This window comes from Drosophila teissieri, chromosome 2L (assembly GCF_016746235.2).
Source record: "Drosophila teissieri strain GT53w chromosome 2L, Prin_Dtei_1.1, whole genome shotgun sequence".
NCBI classification, from domain to species: domain Eukaryota; kingdom Metazoa; phylum Arthropoda; class Insecta; order Diptera; family Drosophilidae; genus Drosophila; species Drosophila teissieri.
In genome coordinates, this window is record NC_053029.1 from 7074810 (window position 1) to 7091355 (window position 16546).

Below are 16546 nucleotides of genomic sequence, written 5' to 3' on the forward strand. Positions count from 1 at the left end.
ATCTATATGTACAAAGTTAGTACCATATAAATATGACAAATAGAAGTGTTGATATTGTGTTTTGGTTTTCAAGCCACACTTAATAATTTTCGGTTATATTAAAATTATTATACTTCCATCGTATTTTTTAAAGGCAAGAAAATTACTTATTGATTTCCTACCAATTGCTCGAGGAATGCGTGGTTAACTACACAGCGGAGTTTTCCATTGCCCCTTCTCGGGAAAAAAGTGAATTGGACACTCCTTTTTGATTCACTGGCGACATAGAGTTTCTGTTCATGGGTTTTAGTAGGTAACGGGTAAGGTAAGATGTCCCTTTCACGTCACTTTCACTTTGGCTACTCCAATGGATTTCCTCGCGCACATCCCTCTACGAAAGCCTCTCTGTATTCAGAAAATCTGAAAAGTCAATCAATAGCAAGTGACAGGTTTTCATGAAAGAACTATTTAGAATGAGCAACCACAACAGATAATTGCACAATTGTCAGTGTCAGACTTTTGCCACCTCTCCACTCGCACTGCGCCGTGCGTTTGCAATGAGGAATGTAATTGGATTAGGCAGCAACCAAGTCCGAGACCCAGTCTCAGTTTCAGTCCCAATTGCAACGGGAACACTCGGTAGTGCTCCAGATTGCCACGAATGCGTTGTCCGAGCTGCAGGATTGCATAATCTGGGAGCATGAGCAGGGAAAATCGCTCGAAAATCGCATTCAAGCGAAAAACGAGCATCGGGAACAAGAATGGCCAGTTAATGGATTACGAACGCATCCGCGGGGAGTTGGAGGCGGTGGTCCCAACCCCACCTCCTCCTCCAGTTGTGCCACCCAGTGCATCCCTAGGAAAACTTAAGATAAAGTTGAGTTCGGCCAAGATTTCCCTACGAAAAAACTCGCAGACTCCGCAGAATAATCTACAGACCGCTCCCTTACCAGACGCAGTGCGTCGCAAATCAGCACCACAGCTTTTTACCTTCAGCATTGCCCCAAAGAGCGAATCGAATTCAAAAATACAACTACCCTCAGTGCCAAAGCTACCCGGCTTGGCACCAAAGAGCTCCATCCGAAGGTCGAGGACGTTGGGTTTGTCGAATGGTGCCCCAGCCGGAACATCTGGGACTGGGTTGACCAGTGTGGAATTTGGAGCGCAGGATAGGGACAGTGGCAGTGAGCCCACTAGCAGCTTGGCTGGAGGCGGTAGCTCTACTTCCCCTGAATCCCTACTGGATAACATACTCAGCGGGGCCTCCTCCGTTTCCGTACAAAGTAGTAGCAGCAGCCAGGTCAGTAATGCTACGGTGGCTCACCCCATAAAAGCAAAGGAGCAACTGCATCCCAGGAGGCTACTCAGCTTGAAGGCTTCTCCGGAGTTGAGAGTATCTCCTCCAACTCCAGACACTACTCAACCCCAGGTGCAAATGCTACCTCAACTTTTGCTTGCGATGTCTCCAAGACCGGAGGCCTTCGATGCACCATCACCACTGACTAGGAGTCCCACCCGATCTCCCGCAATTTCACCCTCTGTTTCACCATCACCCAGCATTACTCTGAGACCCAGTACTCCTCCCGAGAACCCTATAATCTTCACAGATGATCTCAAGTGCGGCATCTGCCTGGATGTTTACACTGATCCCAGGACACTGCACTGCTTGCATTCCTTCTGTCTCCAATGTCTGGTCAGCGAGAACTTCAAGGACGAATCCATGTGGGATCAGGACCAAGCCCGTAGCGAGGAGCCCTCGAACTATAGTTTAAGATCGGAGATGGGTGGATCTAGTGCGGAGCTCACTGCGACAGTATCACCCGCCAGGCAGCGAGGAGCCAGTTTTACGTTGAGAAGAAAGAAGTCCATGGATCGCCTTGTAATCAGGGTAAGAATGCAAGAAATGTCTTGTCTTCAAAAAGAGATTATATCCGGTGCTTCGCTACTTCATTCTAATAGTCAAAAAGTGAAGGAAAGCGATCAACCAGTTCCATTGGCACCCGATTCACCGGAAGCTTTGCGAGCGAGGTATCCACCCGCTGCATCCGCTGCCATACATGTAACTATCCCACGGATCTTCCGTTAGGAGGAGTACGTCAGCTTCCACAGAACTACTTGCTAGTGAGACGCATTGAGGCCTTGCGACTACAGGCTGGGGAGGATGTAATCTCCAGGGTCTGGTGTTCTCTTTGCACAGAGGAGATAAGCGTAAGAGAGATAAGAGATAAGCATAAGTGATTTGAATGATGTCTAAAGGGGTATATTCTGTTCCAGGCCACCTACCACTGCATTAGCTGCACTTTAAACCTCTGCACATTGTGCAAGGAGGCACACGAAAGGCAAAGGAGCACCGCAAGCCACCGGATGCGAAGCATCCTGGAGCTTAGACGCGCCAGAAAGCAAAAACAACAGCAGATGGGACTGGGAGACAGTAGCAAACTAGTGCTGCGATGTGGAATCCATACTAACTTTGAACTAAAGGCATTCTGCAGCCAATGCCGGCAACTGGCCTGCACTGACTGTTTGGTGCTCCTCCACAAAGGTCATCGACATGAGACCATTTCCCGGGCAATTGGACATCAGGGAAAACTACTCAAAGAAGCTACGGATCAAACACGTCCCCTCTGTCAATATGCGGAGCACTCCATCGAAAGGTTGAACGCCATAGCACGTGGAATTAACGACAAGTGTGACGACATCCAGAGTCAAGTGGAGCGGTATATGCAGCAGTACATGGATGCTCTGGCAGTCCATCGCAAGACTCTGCTCCAGCAAATCAGCAGAGCTAGAGAGTCCAAAGTGGAGGTGGTACTCAAGCAGCAACTTGATTTGGGTAAGACAATTTTCATTCGATTAAAGCTCTAGTTATCTGAGGAAGTCCTCCAGAGAAACGCACTCAGCAGGCCATGGATGCGGTGAGATTTAGCCAAGAGCTGTGCGAGATTGGTGCTGATGTGGAGATTCTCAGTTATGTGACTATACTTCTAAGGCGTTTGGAGTACTGTCAGCAATTTAAGCCGCCCGTGGATCCCAAGGTAGGTTACCCATTTGTTCGTTTAAAGCATTTAGTTCGTTTACATCCTGTTTTTTTAGATATCCGACTCGCTTCACTTCCTTCCAAAAATACGCGCCCCGTCGACGAGGGACCAGCGCGATATCCCTCTTTATGGCATCATCACCATGCAGGTGGTGGAGCCTGGCTTATGCACCTTGGAATGGGAGGGATTTTCGCAGCTGCGCCTCCACAAAAAAGCGGATCTACTGCTTCACTCCAGAGATGCCGATGGGGTTTCACTCTGCCACGGTGGCCTGGAGATCAACTGCATGCTCAAGTACAAGGACTCGAGCTCCAAGTTCCTACCTGTGGAGGTGTCGGACAATCGGGATGGCACCTACAACATATCCTTTACCCCGGATGCCCAGGGCACATTGATTCTTACAATCACCATTAACGACAGGCCCATCAAGGGAGGTCCTTTCAGCTTCCAGGCACGTCAGGTTCGGCCGCATACGGGCATCTACCACTGCTGTTCTTTCTGTTCCGGAAAGGGCAACCGGAACGTAATGTGCTCATGTGAGGGTCGCATGCCTGGGTATAGTGGCTGCGGTCATGGACATGCTGGACATCCAGGGAGACGTCACTGGTCCTGCTGCGGTAATGTCCTAGAGAACTCGGAATGCAATGTGGCCAACAAACTGTTAAATTCCTAAATTATTTAAGATGTATGGTTACAAGACGAATTAATAAACACATGGTAAGGTTTTTGTATTTTTGTTGATCTGGTAAAATTTTAGGGATCTTGTAAATCATATGCACGCCCAGATAGAGAACAAAGATACTTCAAGGGGTCGTAAACGCCTTTTTTACCTGCACACAATGTGGACGGAACAAAAAACAACAATCCCATATTGCTATGGTCAGAAAATCCCGGTCAGCGTACCATATGGTCAGCATATCCGCATCATATCCTGACCGTCGACCAAAAAGAGAGGAATATAATTTACTTATAGGGGCTCCGGCAGAACAAAGGTTTTGTTTATTCATTGAAAATGGTTATGATAAATACAAACACTGTCGCTGGACAGTAATATAACTTTAGTCCTATGCTTCAAGAGTTGTGGGGGGTTTTGTAAGCTCCTGCAAGGGGCTGTAATTCTAAGTGGGTGATTTTTCGTTAAATGTATAAGCGTTCTTATTCGCTCGTTCGATGCTGCAACTGTACCGCAAAGTTTAATCCTCGTTATCCGAGTACCAGGATAGGCGTTCCTCGTAGAAGTGGATGACCATCTGCGGGATTTTTTGATTGGCCACAGAGGACGGCACCATTTCTGCCTGGTCCACGCCTTTGAACTGAATGAGGAATGTCAGGCGGCCATTATTGTCGGAGGCTCCCAGGATCTTCTCAGCCTCCAGGCCGCGATCGAATCCGGTAGAGCCTGAAACGGGTATGGTGTCCTGCTCTGCTTCTGTGGTACGTTTTGATTTGTTGGCAGCGGGCGCTAAATAAATAAAACAAAATAAATAGTAATAAATACAGTGTGCTCTTGAAAATGATGCAAACTGGCTTATTAATCAACATCACAAATCGAAATCTTTGAATCTCTATTACTAAGAGTAAGACCATATTTTTCTTACGCATCCTATTCTTCTGGAGAACAACATTTGTGTTTTTTTATACCCGTTACTCGTATAGTAAAAGGGTATGCTAGACTCCTTGAAAAGTATGTAACACGCAGAAGGAAGCGTTTCCGACCATATAAAGTATATATATTCTTGATCGGGATCAATAGCCGAGTCCATCTGGCCATGTCCGTCTGTCCGTAGACATAGACGCAGCGCAAGTTTTACGATTCATGTTGCCACGCCCACCCTAACGCCCAGAAACTGCCCAAAACTGTTACGCCCACACTTTTGAAAAATGTGTGTCGGGGAACCCGACTATAGCGTTCTCTCTTCTTTTTTTTTTTTGTTGATAAGACGTTAGGAGAAGCTTGGGATATGGAAGTTTAACTGTGTCTACTGCATTGTTGAAAGTGGCAACTAAATGCCAAGGGATACTGTAGGTACTGTTTACTATTATTCACTGTAAGGTACTAGTTTGCGCGGCAAAATGAAAACTTAGTGTACAGAAAATATTTGTAGGTACACTCAATTCTCTAGCTCACTCCGCAAACTTCCGAGTTTTCCTGCATGTGTTGGGTGACCTACCTGTTGGTTCTTCGGACTTTCGCTTGCTTGCTGTGGACGCTGAAGTGCTGGCGCGTCCCGGAGTTTCCTTGGCCTTGGTGCTGCTGCTGGGACGATCCTTTTTGGAGGCCGCTGACTTTTCCTACGGACCGAAGCGAGATGTAATGGAAATCCAAGCAAGCACAACTGTACTTGGCACCGCAATGTACTGTACTTACCTCATCCTTGCGGCTCGCCTCGTACTGCTGGATTAGGTCCTGGCAGTCAAGATTGTTCTCCGGCTCCCAGGTGTTCTCAGTTTCCGGGTAGCCCTTCCATTTGAGATAGTACTCCACCTGCGGGTGGAAAATGCCGTTTTAGGACCAAAAATAATGGGATGTCTGGTTCGGATCACGCACCTTTCCCTTCCGCACACGCCTGTCGATGATCTTCTCCACTGCGTACTCCTCCTCCTCCTCGCCGTCGGAACCCTTTACCGAGCTCTCAGGGTTGTCGATTTTCTTGCCCATTTTGTTTTTATTAAAATACTTTACACGGTGAAAAAAAAGAAAAGAATTTGCACATCCACACACACACGCACATGCAAGTACTCCTTTTAGTCGCTTGTTTACAAGGTGTTTTCGTGACCTACCTATATTAAATATGATCTACACTTTATGAACCTAAGTTAACTGGTTTTTATAAGCCTGTGTGTTAGCGCCAGGAGACTTTTTTACAAAATGAAAAGTCTGCAAAAAAAATGCGCGTTCTAAAGTGACGCCGGTCGAACAGTGTGCAAAAATACTCGTGGACTACTAACCAACGTTATAATTTATCGATAGTTTTGCGTATCCTACTATTTTTATTTTAAATTTAGGTCCTATAAAAATAGTATAAACTTAACAAATTAACTAAAATTTTTCACTGATCCTTAATTAAATACATTTTCTGAGATTGTGTAATAAATCGATATATCGATACGGATCCGATTCTATCTAAGTTATTATCAACGCGTTTCGCAACACTGCATAACTAGCGCGAATATTCACGCATTATTGCCAATTTGCGTTTTGTTTCTTGTGTTTTACGGAAATACTATAAAGATGCCCAAAACAAAAAAGCAGGATTCCGGATAGCGATAGCGGGCCAGATGATGTAAGTTAACTAGAAATACTAAAATACTGGGAATAATTAGTAAAAAAAACCTCTCAGCGAAACAAGCCGGCAAGCAAGAAGGCTAAGGAATCAGCTGCTCCAAAGTCAGCTCGTCGAGATTCAGGCGGAGATAGCGCAACCACTTGGACCCTGGAGGGTCTTCGCCAGGTGCGAATCAATGAGTTCCGCGGTCGCAAAATGGTGGACATTCGAGAGTTCTACGAAAAGGGCGGCGAAACTCTGCCCGGCAAGAAGGGCATCTCCCTATCTGTAAAGCAGTGGAAGAAACTGCTCGAAGTGGCTGAAGAAGTCACCCGCGCCGTCGAGAATTAATTCAAGTTCATCTACATGCCAAACTAAGTCGTAGCGATATCCATATGTAGTTATTGTAGACCACGTTAAGAAGCATTTAACTGGGACGTATCCAGTGAATAAACGTTATCTTAGGCACTAGTAATCTAAAATCTGTATTTTCACAGGTGTTGAACCAATTATGAATAATCATTAATTGCCTAATAGGTATTTTTCTTATCTGAAATTTGGGGGGACTACGAATGGCACATACACAAATGAATGAATCCTTTATTTGTCGAAATACGTACTTAGATAAGCTGTTCCAGCTGAATTATCTTAATTGCTTCCGTGTATTAATATTTCCATAACATTCAAAATTTGATAAAGTTTGGTTGCATTTCCGTGCTATTTTTGACATATAATATATTAAAGTACACCACATAAACGAGCATTTAACTATAAGGTAGACATACTAAATATTAGAAATAGATGCCCAAAATGATGCAGATGGACAGGAGAATTGCAAACGGCAGCCAGGTCTTGATAAAGCCCCCTATTCCAACGTAGCGTCCGCAGACAAAGAGCCACATGCTGAGGATAATCATGTTCCATCCGGTGCTGTTGTTGTAGCGCATGTTGATGAGTGCCGTGGCCACATGCGAGTGGCAGTTGTCACAGAAGATGTTGTGGATGCGGGTGCCATAGAGTACTGATGCTTTGGAGACCGCCTCATCCCAGGCGTAACTGCCGCCCTCCACGTACTTGGGGTGCAACCTCAAGTACCGAGTGGGTCGCCCAAACGCCATGTTGTCCTCCGATACGAAGTAGGCGCCGGCAAAGTCACGAATCACCCCGGACGAAGTGCAAATGCCCATATGTCCGATCATAGGCAACATCCAGGTAAGCACTGGTATGGGAGTCCACACGATACAGTAGGGGAAGCGCTGGTCCTTTTCACTGATCGGAGGCAGTCTGTCTGGCACGCCATCGCCGGCTCCTCCTCCGGAACCGCCCATCGAGATCTGAACGTCCTCTGACAGTTGCCGCTGCGGTCTTGGGTTTGTCGTCATTATTACACTGTATTAGTCAGATATTTGTGCGGGGAAACCACAAGAACAGTCACTCACGGTCTTTCCGCTCGTAATGCTCACGACACCAGGCGCTAACAATTCCGATTGGGCTTTAATTGCACGATAAGGAGAACATAAAGCAGACGCAGTTTACTCACATCTACCTGAGTATTTATTTACATGGAGAGTGACAGTGTTGGAAAGCATTGCTGTATGGCAGGGGCGTCTGGAAAGGGGTTCCGTCCCCCGTACATAATTAGTCGCACAACATTTTCAGCCTCGAAAAACTGAATAAATTAGTACTCTCCTTATGGGCGTATTTAATAACGGAAATATGGTTCAGCATTTGTAAAACAGCAGTGTTAACCCCCAAATTTTAGCCCTGGGTACGCCCCTGCAGCGAACAGCTGTTGCAGCATTTGCTATTGCGGTGGAAGTGAGAACTAGCTGGTGCTGTTTATTGGCTGAGCTGCTACTTCTATTGCGAAATATTCATTAACAATCGTTGGCCATGACACAGGTGTTTATCAATGGTGCCAGAGACGATCTCAATGTACGGGAGTTCCAGAGCCTGGGTACGAAGTCGTGTAACACTGCCATGTAATTCTGATTTGTGGTCCTTCCTGCAGATCCTTCGATTCAGGAGCTCATCCTGGCGGCCACGGAAGCTAGGAAACAGGCATATTGTCCGTACAGTAACTTTGCAGTAGGAGCTGCCCTGAGGACAAGCGATGGCACCATATATTCCGGTTGCAACATTGAAAACGGGGCGTATGCCACCTGCATTTGTGCGGAGCGCACTGCAGCCGTCAAGGCCATCAGGTCAGTGGGTCAATATTCTCGGGGTCACATACGCATGGCTTATGGCTTATGATCTGTATATATTTCATTCCTTATTCTTGGGCTAGGGCACAAGTATGGAAATACAAAGAGTTAAGTGTGACTAACACCGTAATAAACCGTATAATAAATTAAAATCGTAGATTCCAACATATTGAGATAACCTTTGACAGTAACATTGTAAATAAGAATGCTAATCTGTAATGTTTTGATGTGTCCAAGTTTCGTAGTAGCTCACAACGTACAACATATGGATTTTTATGATACATAAAAGCCAGTTCTTATAACCACTTTTACTAAAGTTCTTATATATTATATTGGCCTATCTAATAAACTAAAAACCGCTTTTATTTTTTAGTGAAGGCAAACGCGACTTTGTGGCTTGTGCAGTGGTGGCCCAGCAGGATAATGGCTTCACCACGCCCTGCGGCGTCTGCCGGCAGTTCCTCTCGGAGTTCGTCAACGGCAAGGACATCCCCCTGTACGCCGCCAAGCCGACCAATCTTCCATTGAGGGTACTCTGCACCAGCGTTCTCCAACTGCTGCCCAACGGCTTCAGCTTCACGAACGGAAAATAGGAAAGAAGAGCCCAGCTCAAGCGGACAGGGTGCAATTCATGTGCAATAGTTAATGTGACTTCCAATTTGTAATGTTCTGTAAACCCACCCCTCGTTATTTGTTGATTGAATAGCTACTACAAGACAAGGCATATGTTTGTGTTTTTCACTGCTCTCCGCGATCGTTGCTTATCAGGCTAATACCTAGTTCTCTCTCACGCTCCGAGTTGACCAAATGTTTATTTCTGTCACCACCACACGGCGGAGAGTGCTATCAGCATAGCCAACTTCGCGCGCCGCCGTCACCACAAACTGTCCATTTGCCAGCGGACGTTCAAAGGAGAAACACTGAGCCACGCACTCACCTTGCTAAAAATAAATTAAAATTTAAGAAAAGAGGCGTGCCTCCATTGACCAAAAGATATTAACTATTATGACACATCTGACCAAAAATTTTGCACGTCCGGAGAAGAATGAGGAGGTTGTGACCTTCGGCAGTCTGGGTAAGATTTCTGTGCGAGATTGATCATAAAGCATTCCTTAAATATCTTCTAATTCGTCAATAACATATTGTCTTAGAGTTGTTTTATAACGCAATAAGTTATTAAAAATAGTTACCACATTTACTTATTGACAAGATCTAAGTTTAATTCTCTTGCATGGCGTGTATTGTTTCGACTTCCAGATCCGTCGGTTCAAGAACTTCTGACAGCTGCTTTCCAAGTGCGTCAGCGGGCATACGTTCCATATAGTGGCTTCAAAGTGGGAGCAGCTTTTCGCGCCAAGGTCGGCGGACAGATCTTCACCGGCTGTAATGTGGAAAACGCTGCCTTTACGCCGTGCTCTTGTGCTGAGAGAACGGCCATTGCCAAAGCCGTAAGCGAGGGAGCCACCGAATTTTCCGCAGGGGCTGTTTTGGCCTACGAACCTGATGTATTCACCACTCCTTGCGGTGTTTGTCGTCAGTTTATACGCGAGTTTGCCAACGAGGATATACCCATCTACGTGGCCCAAGCTTTCGATGCAAGGATTTCTGAAAAGAAGGATCTCTTGCAGAGCGATGATCCCGTTCTGTGCACCTCAATCTTTAATCTGTTGCCGAGCAGTTTTCACACCTATCGAAAGTAATGCCCACTGCAGGCATGAATCGCAAAGAGACAGAAGGGAGCTAGTTCAAGGTTGTTTCTCAACCCCTTACTGCCTCGGGTAAATAGTCTAATCAATATAATTATAATCTTATCACTTGCAATAAAGAAAATTACACTACTTAACAGCGTTTTAAGGTTTTTCGATGAATAAAAAGGAGTGGGGATATAAATGATGGAATGATTAAAACAGTGAAACATTCTAGAAAAAGTTGATAAACCACGTTTGATTAAATTCCTAATATAACATTATTATTATGTTGTACATTAGACCACGTACTGCACATTTAAAAATTCAAGATTGTCTCAGAGATATCGAATTTGGATTGGCAACTGCTCAAGTAATGATTTGTAGTTGATTGCAATATAGGGAATTCCCCGATTTGTGAGTGTTATTATCTCAGCTTTCGTTTAATACAGGTAATTTCCTGTATTTATCTCTGCTTTCATTGATTCACAAAAGCAAAACAAAAGAAAGTGCTATTGTCGAGTTGCCCGACTATCAGATACCCGTTACTCATTTTCTGGAATATCAGTAGAAATTGGAAAAAAAGAAAAAATATATAAAAATTAAATATTTGGGCTGTTTTGTGGGCGTTTGAGTGGAAACAAACCTGCGCTGAGTCTATGTCTCCGGAAACTGCAGGCATAATCTGAACAACTTGGCCAGTTCGTCTTGGCAATTGATCCTGTCACAAATATATAAGATTTAAATGGTCGGAAACGCTTCCCTTGGCCTGTTACATACTATTCAAGGAATATATTATACCCTTTTACTCCACGAGTAACAGGTATAATTATTGAGGTATTAAGTTTCGCCAGCTACACAGTTGGGAAAACAAGAAAATCGTTATAGTCGTGGAAATCTTTTAAAGCGATGTTGTATGCTTTGCTTCCACCTAATAGGGCTTATAATTTTCGAGATCTTCATATTCATATATTTATTCATATGATGGTTAGATCAACCTCGCGAATAAGCCGCGTTCAAAACGCGCCCAAAACGCGTCTCAAATTTTTTAAGTAATGACAATGTACAGTTGTTGTGGTTTCAATGTTGACTAAATAAGCATTAACTATAATTTAGTTAATACAAATACAGTTGATACAGATGGCGCAGAATAATATAGTACTCATACCTTTTTCCTACCCTTTTTCGAAGAAGTGACATTAGTTTTTTACAAATTGCCAACAGATTCCGTATTTGTCTCTGGCTTTCAAAAATTTAGTTCATTTTAAAAAATTAAAGTTACCAAAATGGCCGAAAAGCGGAAGCTCCTTCAGTGTTACATGCGGAACCTGAACGACCTACAGGACGAGCTTAAGCGGAAAGAACTGGATAGCAAGATGAGAGAACTGGAAATGCTGCAGGTAAAGCTAGCTCGTCGCCAGGAGCAATCTGGCACCGAATGCGCTGGCGGCAAGATCAAGGAATTGCGCCAGAAGAAGCTTCGAAAGGTGCTGGGGAAATATATGATGACCTTGGAGGGGTTCCTTTGCGAGCTGGCCCGCAGGGAGGCGCGTCTAAATGGCGACAGGGGTCGCGCTAGTGAATCCGAGAACCTGCCACATCCACAGATGTTGGAGGAGTACACAGTAGCGTTCTGCGCTGTCGGTAAGGGTTCGCTATAATGATGAATCCTTAGCATTGTTAATACAACCGCAACTTTCAGGTGAGGACGGTCGGGAGCTGTTACAGGCTGCTCTTTCTGCCCGCCGGTGTGCCTATGCACCATACAGCAAATTCAAAGTAGGAGCAGCCTTTCGTGCAAAGTGCGGCAGGATATACACGGGCTGCAATATCGAGAACGTAGCTTTCACTCCAGGTAATTGTGCAGAGCGTTGTGCTCTGGCCAAGGGAATAAGCGAGGGCGAGAAGAAGTACACGGCGGGTGCTGTGGTAGCCTATCACCCAGATGGGTTCACCACACCCTGTGGTGTCTGCCGGCAGTTCATTCTGGAGTTCGTCCAACGAGACATTCCTATCTATATTGCCAAGGCTCCGCCGCCGGAGCAGGAGGACTGCATTCCCTCGATTCAGGACGAGGATGAAGTACTGGTCACGTCCGCATACCATCTGCTTCCTTACAGCTTTAACTCATTTGAATGAAATCAAATTTTCTTGTAATAATAAAAGGAGTTTGCATATTTATGTACCATTGTAATTTGGCTCTAAACCATATTCTGATTTTATTTAATGCAATACAATTAATCGTTCTTGTGTCAATAAATATTGAGAACAACAAAATTTAGTTGAAAACCAAGTCAAAACGATGTGTAGAGAACTCCTAAACGTACTTGATAACTGGTTCCCCCGAGCCGTAGATGCCGTACTCGCTTTTCTCGGCAAACGGAGTAACTTCCTCGTGCACCAGTACGGGCTTAACATCAGGATCGAATTCAACCCTTCGGAACTGTGGATCTGTGAAATTAGCGCGCACCTCGGTGACCATTCCCGAATGCGGCACTCGTTTGGTGAGGTTTTGAAACTCACAACGCCGCTTTGGGCAGTTATGCGTATTACCCTCGTCACACATTGTAGGATCCTCTTCGCGGGATACTTTCTGGATGATCGGCATCTTCTCCGACCAATTCCAGTATGTAATATTGTCGTGGGCAGCTACTCCGCCACTTAAGTTCTCGGGACACCATCGCACATAGGAAAGATTGTATGTGGTGGCGGAGGGGTCCAGGTACTTGCTGTAGGACGCCTCCGAACGGTCGATGATTATCTTGGTGGCTGCCACTGGAGTGGGCATTGTTACGGGCAATATTTCCTGTTCCTCCGGCAGCTCCTTAAGCACATAAGAGTCATGACTGACACTAGAAATGGGCTTCATCTTCCGCTTGACAAAGCGAAGAGAGCCCTCCTCAAATGGCTTCATGTACTGCGTTTTCATGTTAAGCGAGGGATTCCTAAGTGCATTGGGATCGGCATACTGCAAAAAAAAAGGGTGCAATTTGAGTTTGGTGCAACAAAGACATATTAATTTACTCACCTTCCACACATAATTGGCCATACACTCAGAAGTCGGCTTCTCAGACAGCAGCGGATCTTTCACATAAATACCCTTATCCGCGAACTTGGCGTTCAGCTTGTTACCCATCCTCAAGTCAGTAATGTGACGATGCCCTCGATAGTACGAGGTCCTCCAATCAGGATCTGTAGCGCTGGCAGGGCGCTTGTAATCGAAGACGCCAAATTCATCCATGGTGTGTGGACTTTTAAAATATATCTAACTCTGAAACACAATTCTCAGCGACTATGACTAAGTACTCTCCTTGGGACGCTAAATTTCGAAACCCTTGTTGTTGCCCGGCTACCGAATCGACTCCAAACAATGCTAGTATACTGACGGCACACAAACAGCCAGCCTTCTGTACAATATTTCTCGTTTATATTCTGCTTCAAATGCAAGTGTTTACAATATAGTTGTAGTTTATGCTTTAGAGAGGAATGCTTGTTTGACAAATATAAAAGCGCTCTGTTCACAAAACAAATGAATATTCGTTAATATAATACGTGGGCTAAGATAATAATGTTGCACTCGATCTGGCCTGTGCAATAATAAACTGTTTGCTTAGCAATTAAACAATTGATTTACTTCGTCTCCCGGGGGCTGTGTAATCGATGAGGCGTGCGTTTCAATGGGGTGTGTAAACAATGTGCGGGTGACCCATTCTTCTATTCTTTGTCCACTTCCGGCTCCCCGTCTCAGGCAATCTCTTTGAGCGCTAGCAGCGACTGGCGTAGATATTCATACTGGGTCTTGGCATGCTTGATCTCCAGTTCTGAGAGCTCGACGAGGCTGTGTTTAGAAAAGCGATAGTAAAATGTTGAGAACAAGAGGTTTAGCAGCTGCTAGCTTACCTTTTCTTGAAAGCAGCCACTCGTCGGTTACGGAAACCGATCAGCTCCTCCTTTCCACATGCAGACATAGATTCGAACTTTTCACAGGCCTCCGCCTGGGCAGTCTCAGCCTAATTGGAGGGTAAACGAAAACGATTATGTACAGTGAACACAACAAGTGGGCAACAGCAAGGGCATGCTAGAGTGAATACAGGTTGAGCAACGGTGGAGCGCATGCAGCAGTTACGTGGGGTGGCGACACATCTACTAAACCGACGGTTAAAACGTTAAATGCCAAATACCTCTTGCACCTCCAACGGCTGCAGAAACAGAACCACAAACACGCACAAAAAGTGAAGAGGGAGGGACAGGCAGATCAGAGAGCAGAGTTGTGGGTTTGCGGGGTTGTGTACGGTAGAAATAAAATACAAGAACGCAAATAATTTGTTATTTGTAATTAGTGAAGCGTGAGAATTAACTGCCCCGCTGGAAACATATTATAGGGAAAACAATTGCTCTTTTAAAAAAAAATTGTGATCATCCCTCAATCTTACCGCATGAACATCCTTGTTTTTGGAGCGAGCCTTCTCCAGGTTTCGATTGGCCGTCTCATAAGCGGCCAAACACCGCAGTCGCCGAATAAGTAGAGCTTTGGCAGCGTCACTATCCCGCTGATAGTAGCGCAAAGTGTCGCCCAGCTTGAGATCTTGGTCGCTGGCCACTCGGGTTTCCAGATTCTTTAAAGTATTAGGAAAACAATGTAACAAATATGTGTGGCAAAAACAAAGCAAAGCCTACCTTGATCCTTTCGAATATCTCTGCTGTCTTAGCCACAAACGTCTCCATATTGCCCTTTTCCGTAGTCGAGAGCTGCGTCAACGCATTTGAAATCTTCTGATGCGAGTCACCGACGTCCTTGTGGCGTTGCGTCATTTTCTCCGTCCTGAGTGCTGCCTCGCGCAAGTGGCCGTGGTACTCGGTAAGGAACTGCAGTTCGTTCTCAAAAAAGTCATTAACATCCCGAACAGTGGCACTCAACAAGATCTCGTCTGTGGTCTTGCCCAAGGACTTGACAAAGCCTCCAAAGATGGCCATCTTCTTGCGCGGCTTAGCGCACAGATCTTGGTCGTATTCAAGGAAAACCTTAAGGTGTTGATCAACGCGAAAGACGGGATGACTAGCAAGGCGGCGCAGGAACACCTCGTGCATGGCCACTGTCTTTTTGAAGGTGGCCAGGTACTCACTGGCAAGTAAAAACGTACATTTGTATATAATATATAAATATTTGGATTAATTAACACATACGCCTCCAGCTCTGACTTCATCTTCTTGAACTCCTCTTTGGTCATGTTGCCCTCGCCTTCGCCAAGGCGCTGTAGCTTCTCCCGGGAGGCATCAAAGTCCGGACGAGGTGGACAGGGCGGAATCTAAGAGAGATATTTAAGTAATCAGTGTGGACACGTTTTTACCAAGTACTCACAATATAGCCAGCATAGTCGTCGTTCTCCTCAATTCGGTCGTGGAGCCAGACGAACTCTTCGTGCTGGCGCACCACGTTATTGTCCTTCTTTGAGAATCCCGGTAGTGTGGTGCGGGTGTGGACAGTGAATTTCACCTTCTCCTTTTCGCTGAGAGCATCGGAGATCTCGACGTGGAGGGCGTTTTCGCCTAGCACTGCCGGCGTGGCCGGGGCTGAAGAGGAGCTATCCGGCGATGTGGCGGATCCGCTGCCATTTGTGGCTCCACTTGGTGCGGGTGCACCGCCTGTTGCTGGTGGATTGGCAAGTGGATTCGTAGGCGAGGCGATTTCCATTGTGGCTCCATTGTTGGTGGAGGGACTGTTTAGCAGATTTGAGTCATCCGTGCCGTCCTAGGGGGGCAAAATAACCATTAGCCGTGTACACTCTAATTACGCCCATTTTTAATGATAAGACTTTCTTTGTGTGCGAACGAGGCGTCATTTTACAAGCCACGAAAATCAAATACTACTGAACACTTTAATTGCTCGAATAATTCCAATATAGAATGTTTTATTAGTCTTTCTGATTCTACTTACCATCATCTTGCGGCCGAGTAAATAACAAGTGATTGGGCTAAAAACAAGTTTTTATTACAAATTACAGAGAGCGAATTTCAACTAGAGGTGGCAACAGGCGGACTACCAAATAATCGATAGCGTGCGGCTCAAAAATCGGTATCGAAAACGCCTGCTATCGAATTTGAAATGTGAAAACGAATCAAGTGATTCACAACTGCAACGGAATTAAAAGGCTATATTTATAACACAAAGTATTGGCTTTCTATTACTAATACTCTATTAACACAATAATTAAATGTTAAATTATAGTTATTATTAGAGCTATGGAATCTGATTTACTGAATCTGTGATCGGCTCATAGAATAATCATCTTTAAAACGAGTTTTTGTTTGAACAATTTATCATACATATTCCCAGCTTTTAAAACCATAACGAATAAAAGATAAAATGTATT

The 16546-nt window shown here is 45.1% G+C and overlaps 9 protein-coding genes across 12 annotated transcripts; 5 read left to right on the forward strand and 4 right to left on the reverse strand.

Annotated features, from left to right (window-relative positions):
* The first annotated feature begins 545 nt into the window (after nt 1–545).
* Nucleotides 546–3720, forward strand: LOC122625889 (tripartite motif-containing protein 45). The gene is made up of 5 exons (XM_043805937.1): nt 546–1867; nt 1939–2187; nt 2254–2812; nt 2866–3014; nt 3073–3720. Exons 1-5 carry the CDS (start codon nt 680–682, stop codon nt 3688–3690), a joined length of 2763 nt encoding a protein of 920 aa, XP_043661872.1. The 5' UTR covers nt 546–679; the 3' UTR covers nt 3691–3720.
* A 259-nt stretch (nt 3721–3979) lies between these two features.
* LOC122625186 (heterochromatin protein 1) lies at nt 3980–5957 on the reverse strand. 2 transcript variants are annotated; one of them, XM_043805170.1, is made up of 6 exons: nt 5799–5957; nt 5566–5694; nt 5386–5502; nt 5189–5309; nt 4203–4479; nt 3980–4135 (listed from the first exon to the last, which is right to left on the reverse strand). In XM_043805170.1, the coding sequence occupies exons 2-5, from the start codon at nt 5674–5676 to the stop codon at nt 4211–4213; spliced, it is 618 nt and encodes a 205-aa protein (XP_043661105.1). In that variant the 5' UTR covers nt 5677–5694; nt 5799–5957; the 3' UTR covers nt 3980–4135; nt 4203–4210. The 2 variants fall into 2 exon arrangements, with proteins under 2 accessions (XP_043661105.1, XP_043661097.1); XM_043805162.1 differs by having other exon boundaries at nt 3980–4479.
* Nucleotides 5958–6234: 277 nt separating this feature from the next.
* LOC122626802 (RNA polymerase II transcriptional coactivator) lies at nt 6235–6765 on the forward strand. The gene is given in 3 exon segments (XM_043807197.1): nt 6235–6275; nt 6277–6301; nt 6359–6765. Coding segments are annotated over 3 exon segments (327 nt in total). The 5' UTR covers nt 6235–6249; the 3' UTR covers nt 6635–6765.
* A 238-nt stretch (nt 6766–7003) lies between these two features.
* Nucleotides 7004–7880, reverse strand: LOC122626772 (transmembrane protein 222). 2 transcript variants are annotated; one of them, XM_043807159.1, is made up of 2 exons: nt 7723–7880; nt 7004–7648 (listed from the first exon to the last, which is right to left on the reverse strand). In XM_043807159.1, the coding sequence occupies exon 2, from the start codon at nt 7609–7611 to the stop codon at nt 7075–7077; it is 537 nt and encodes a 178-aa protein (XP_043663094.1). In that variant the 5' UTR covers nt 7612–7648; nt 7723–7880; the 3' UTR covers nt 7004–7074. The 2 variants fall into 2 exon arrangements, with proteins under 2 accessions (XP_043663094.1, XP_043663086.1); XM_043807151.1 differs by having other exon boundaries at nt 7004–7839.
* Nucleotides 7881–8055: 175 nt separating this feature from the next.
* Nucleotides 8056–9214, forward strand: LOC122626800 (cytidine deaminase). Its single transcript, XM_043807182.1, has 3 exons — nt 8056–8240; nt 8295–8487; nt 8864–9214. Exons 1-3 carry the CDS (start codon nt 8177–8179, stop codon nt 9081–9083), a joined length of 477 nt encoding a protein of 158 aa, XP_043663117.1. The 5' UTR covers nt 8056–8176; the 3' UTR covers nt 9084–9214.
* Nucleotides 9215–9368: 154 nt separating this feature from the next.
* Nucleotides 9369–10333, forward strand: LOC122626788 (cytidine deaminase). Its single transcript, XM_043807169.1, has 2 exons — nt 9369–9565; nt 9748–10333. The coding sequence occupies exons 1-2, from the start codon at nt 9496–9498 to the stop codon at nt 10188–10190; spliced, it is 513 nt and encodes a 170-aa protein (XP_043663104.1). The 5' UTR covers nt 9369–9495; the 3' UTR covers nt 10191–10333.
* Nucleotides 10334–11366: 1033 nt separating this feature from the next.
* On the forward strand, nt 11367–12369 carry LOC122612007 (cytidine deaminase). Its single transcript, XM_043785463.1, has 2 exons — nt 11367–11819; nt 11878–12369. Exons 1-2 carry the CDS (start codon nt 11462–11464, stop codon nt 12312–12314), a joined length of 795 nt encoding a protein of 264 aa, XP_043641398.1. The 5' UTR covers nt 11367–11461; the 3' UTR covers nt 12315–12369.
* On the reverse strand, nt 12353–13569 carry LOC122611994. The gene is made up of 2 exons (XM_043785462.1): nt 13204–13569; nt 12353–13143 (listed from the first exon to the last, which is right to left on the reverse strand). Exons 1-2 carry the CDS (start codon nt 13414–13416, stop codon nt 12493–12495), a joined length of 864 nt encoding a protein of 287 aa, XP_043641397.1. The 5' UTR covers nt 13417–13569; the 3' UTR covers nt 12353–12492.
* An 11-nt stretch (nt 13570–13580) lies between these two features.
* LOC122611985 (sorting nexin-32) lies at nt 13581–16244 on the reverse strand. 2 transcript variants are annotated; one of them, XM_043785439.1, is made up of 8 exons: nt 16111–16244; nt 15535–15924; nt 15360–15481; nt 14853–15297; nt 14609–14791; nt 14357–14374; nt 14076–14185; nt 13581–14013 (listed from the first exon to the last, which is right to left on the reverse strand). In XM_043785439.1, the coding sequence occupies exons 1-8, from the start codon at nt 16114–16116 to the stop codon at nt 13920–13922; spliced, it is 1368 nt and encodes a 455-aa protein (XP_043641374.1). In that variant the 5' UTR covers nt 16117–16244; the 3' UTR covers nt 13581–13919. The 2 variants fall into 2 exon arrangements, with proteins under 2 accessions (XP_043641374.1, XP_043641383.1); XM_043785448.1 differs by lacking the exon at nt 14357–14374.
* Nucleotides 16245–16546: the final 302 nt, after the last annotated feature.

Bases quoted from the DNA above. Each gene is read 5' to 3' on its own strand.
- LOC122611985 (XM_043785439.1), bottom strand. The intron at 15,482-15,534 runs GTGAGTACTTGG...TATCTCTCTTAG, and splicing joins ACGACTATGCTGGCTATATT to ATTCCGCCCTGTCCACCTCG. The intron at 14,792-14,852 runs GTAGGCTTTGCT...AATACTTTAAAG, and splicing joins AGATATTCGAAAGGATCAAG to AATCTGGAAACCCGAGTGGC.
- LOC122611994 (XM_043785462.1), bottom strand. From the start codon at position 13,416: ATGGATGAATTTGGCGTCTTCGATTACAAGCGCCCTGCCAGCGCTACA. The intron at 13,144-13,203 runs GTGAGTAAATTA...TTTTTTTTGCAG, and splicing joins TGGCCAATTATGTGTGGAAG to TATGCCGATCCCAATGCACT.
- LOC122612007 (XM_043785463.1), top strand. From the start codon at position 11,462: ATGGCCGAAAAGCGGAAGCTCCTTCAGTGTTACATGCGGAACCTGAAC. The intron at 11,820-11,877 runs GTAAGGGTTCGC...CGCAACTTTCAG, and splicing joins AGTAGCGTTCTGCGCTGTCG to GTGAGGACGGTCGGGAGCTG.
- LOC122626772 (XM_043807151.1), bottom strand. From the start codon at position 7,665: ATGACGACAAACCCAAGACCGCAGCGGCAACTGTCAGAGGACGTTCAG.
- LOC122625186 (XM_043805170.1), bottom strand. From the start codon at position 5,676: ATGGGCAAGAAAATCGACAACCCTGAGAGCTCGGTAAAGGGTTCCGAC. The intron at 5,310-5,385 runs GTAAGTACAGTA...TTCGGTCCGTAG, and splicing joins AGGCGAGCCGCAAGGATGAG to GAAAAGTCAGCGGCCTCCAA. The intron at 4,480-5,188 runs GTAGGTCACCCA...TTATTTATTTAG, and splicing joins AAAGTCCGAAGAACCAACAG to CGCCCGCTGCCAACAAATCA.
- LOC122625889 (XM_043805937.1), top strand. From the start codon at position 680: ATGAGCAGGGAAAATCGCTCGAAAATCGCATTCAAGCGAAAAACGAGC. The intron at 1,868-1,938 runs GTAAGAATGCAA...TCATTCTAATAG, and splicing joins TGGATCGCCTTGTAATCAGG to TCAAAAAGTGAAGGAAAGCG. The intron at 2,813-2,865 runs GTAAGACAATTT...GAAGTCCTCCAG, and splicing joins CAAGCAGCAACTTGATTTGG to AGAAACGCACTCAGCAGGCC.
- LOC122626788 (XM_043807169.1), top strand. From the start codon at position 9,496: ATGACACATCTGACCAAAAATTTTGCACGTCCGGAGAAGAATGAGGAG. The intron at 9,566-9,747 runs GTAAGATTTCTG...TTCGACTTCCAG, and splicing joins TGTGACCTTCGGCAGTCTGG to ATCCGTCGGTTCAAGAACTT.
- LOC122626800 (XM_043807182.1), top strand. From the start codon at position 8,177: ATGACACAGGTGTTTATCAATGGTGCCAGAGACGATCTCAATGTACGG. The intron at 8,241-8,294 runs GTACGAAGTCGT...TCCTTCCTGCAG, and splicing joins ACGGGAGTTCCAGAGCCTGG to ATCCTTCGATTCAGGAGCTC. The intron at 8,488-8,863 runs GTCAGTGGGTCA...TTTATTTTTTAG, and splicing joins GCAGCCGTCAAGGCCATCAG to TGAAGGCAAACGCGACTTTG.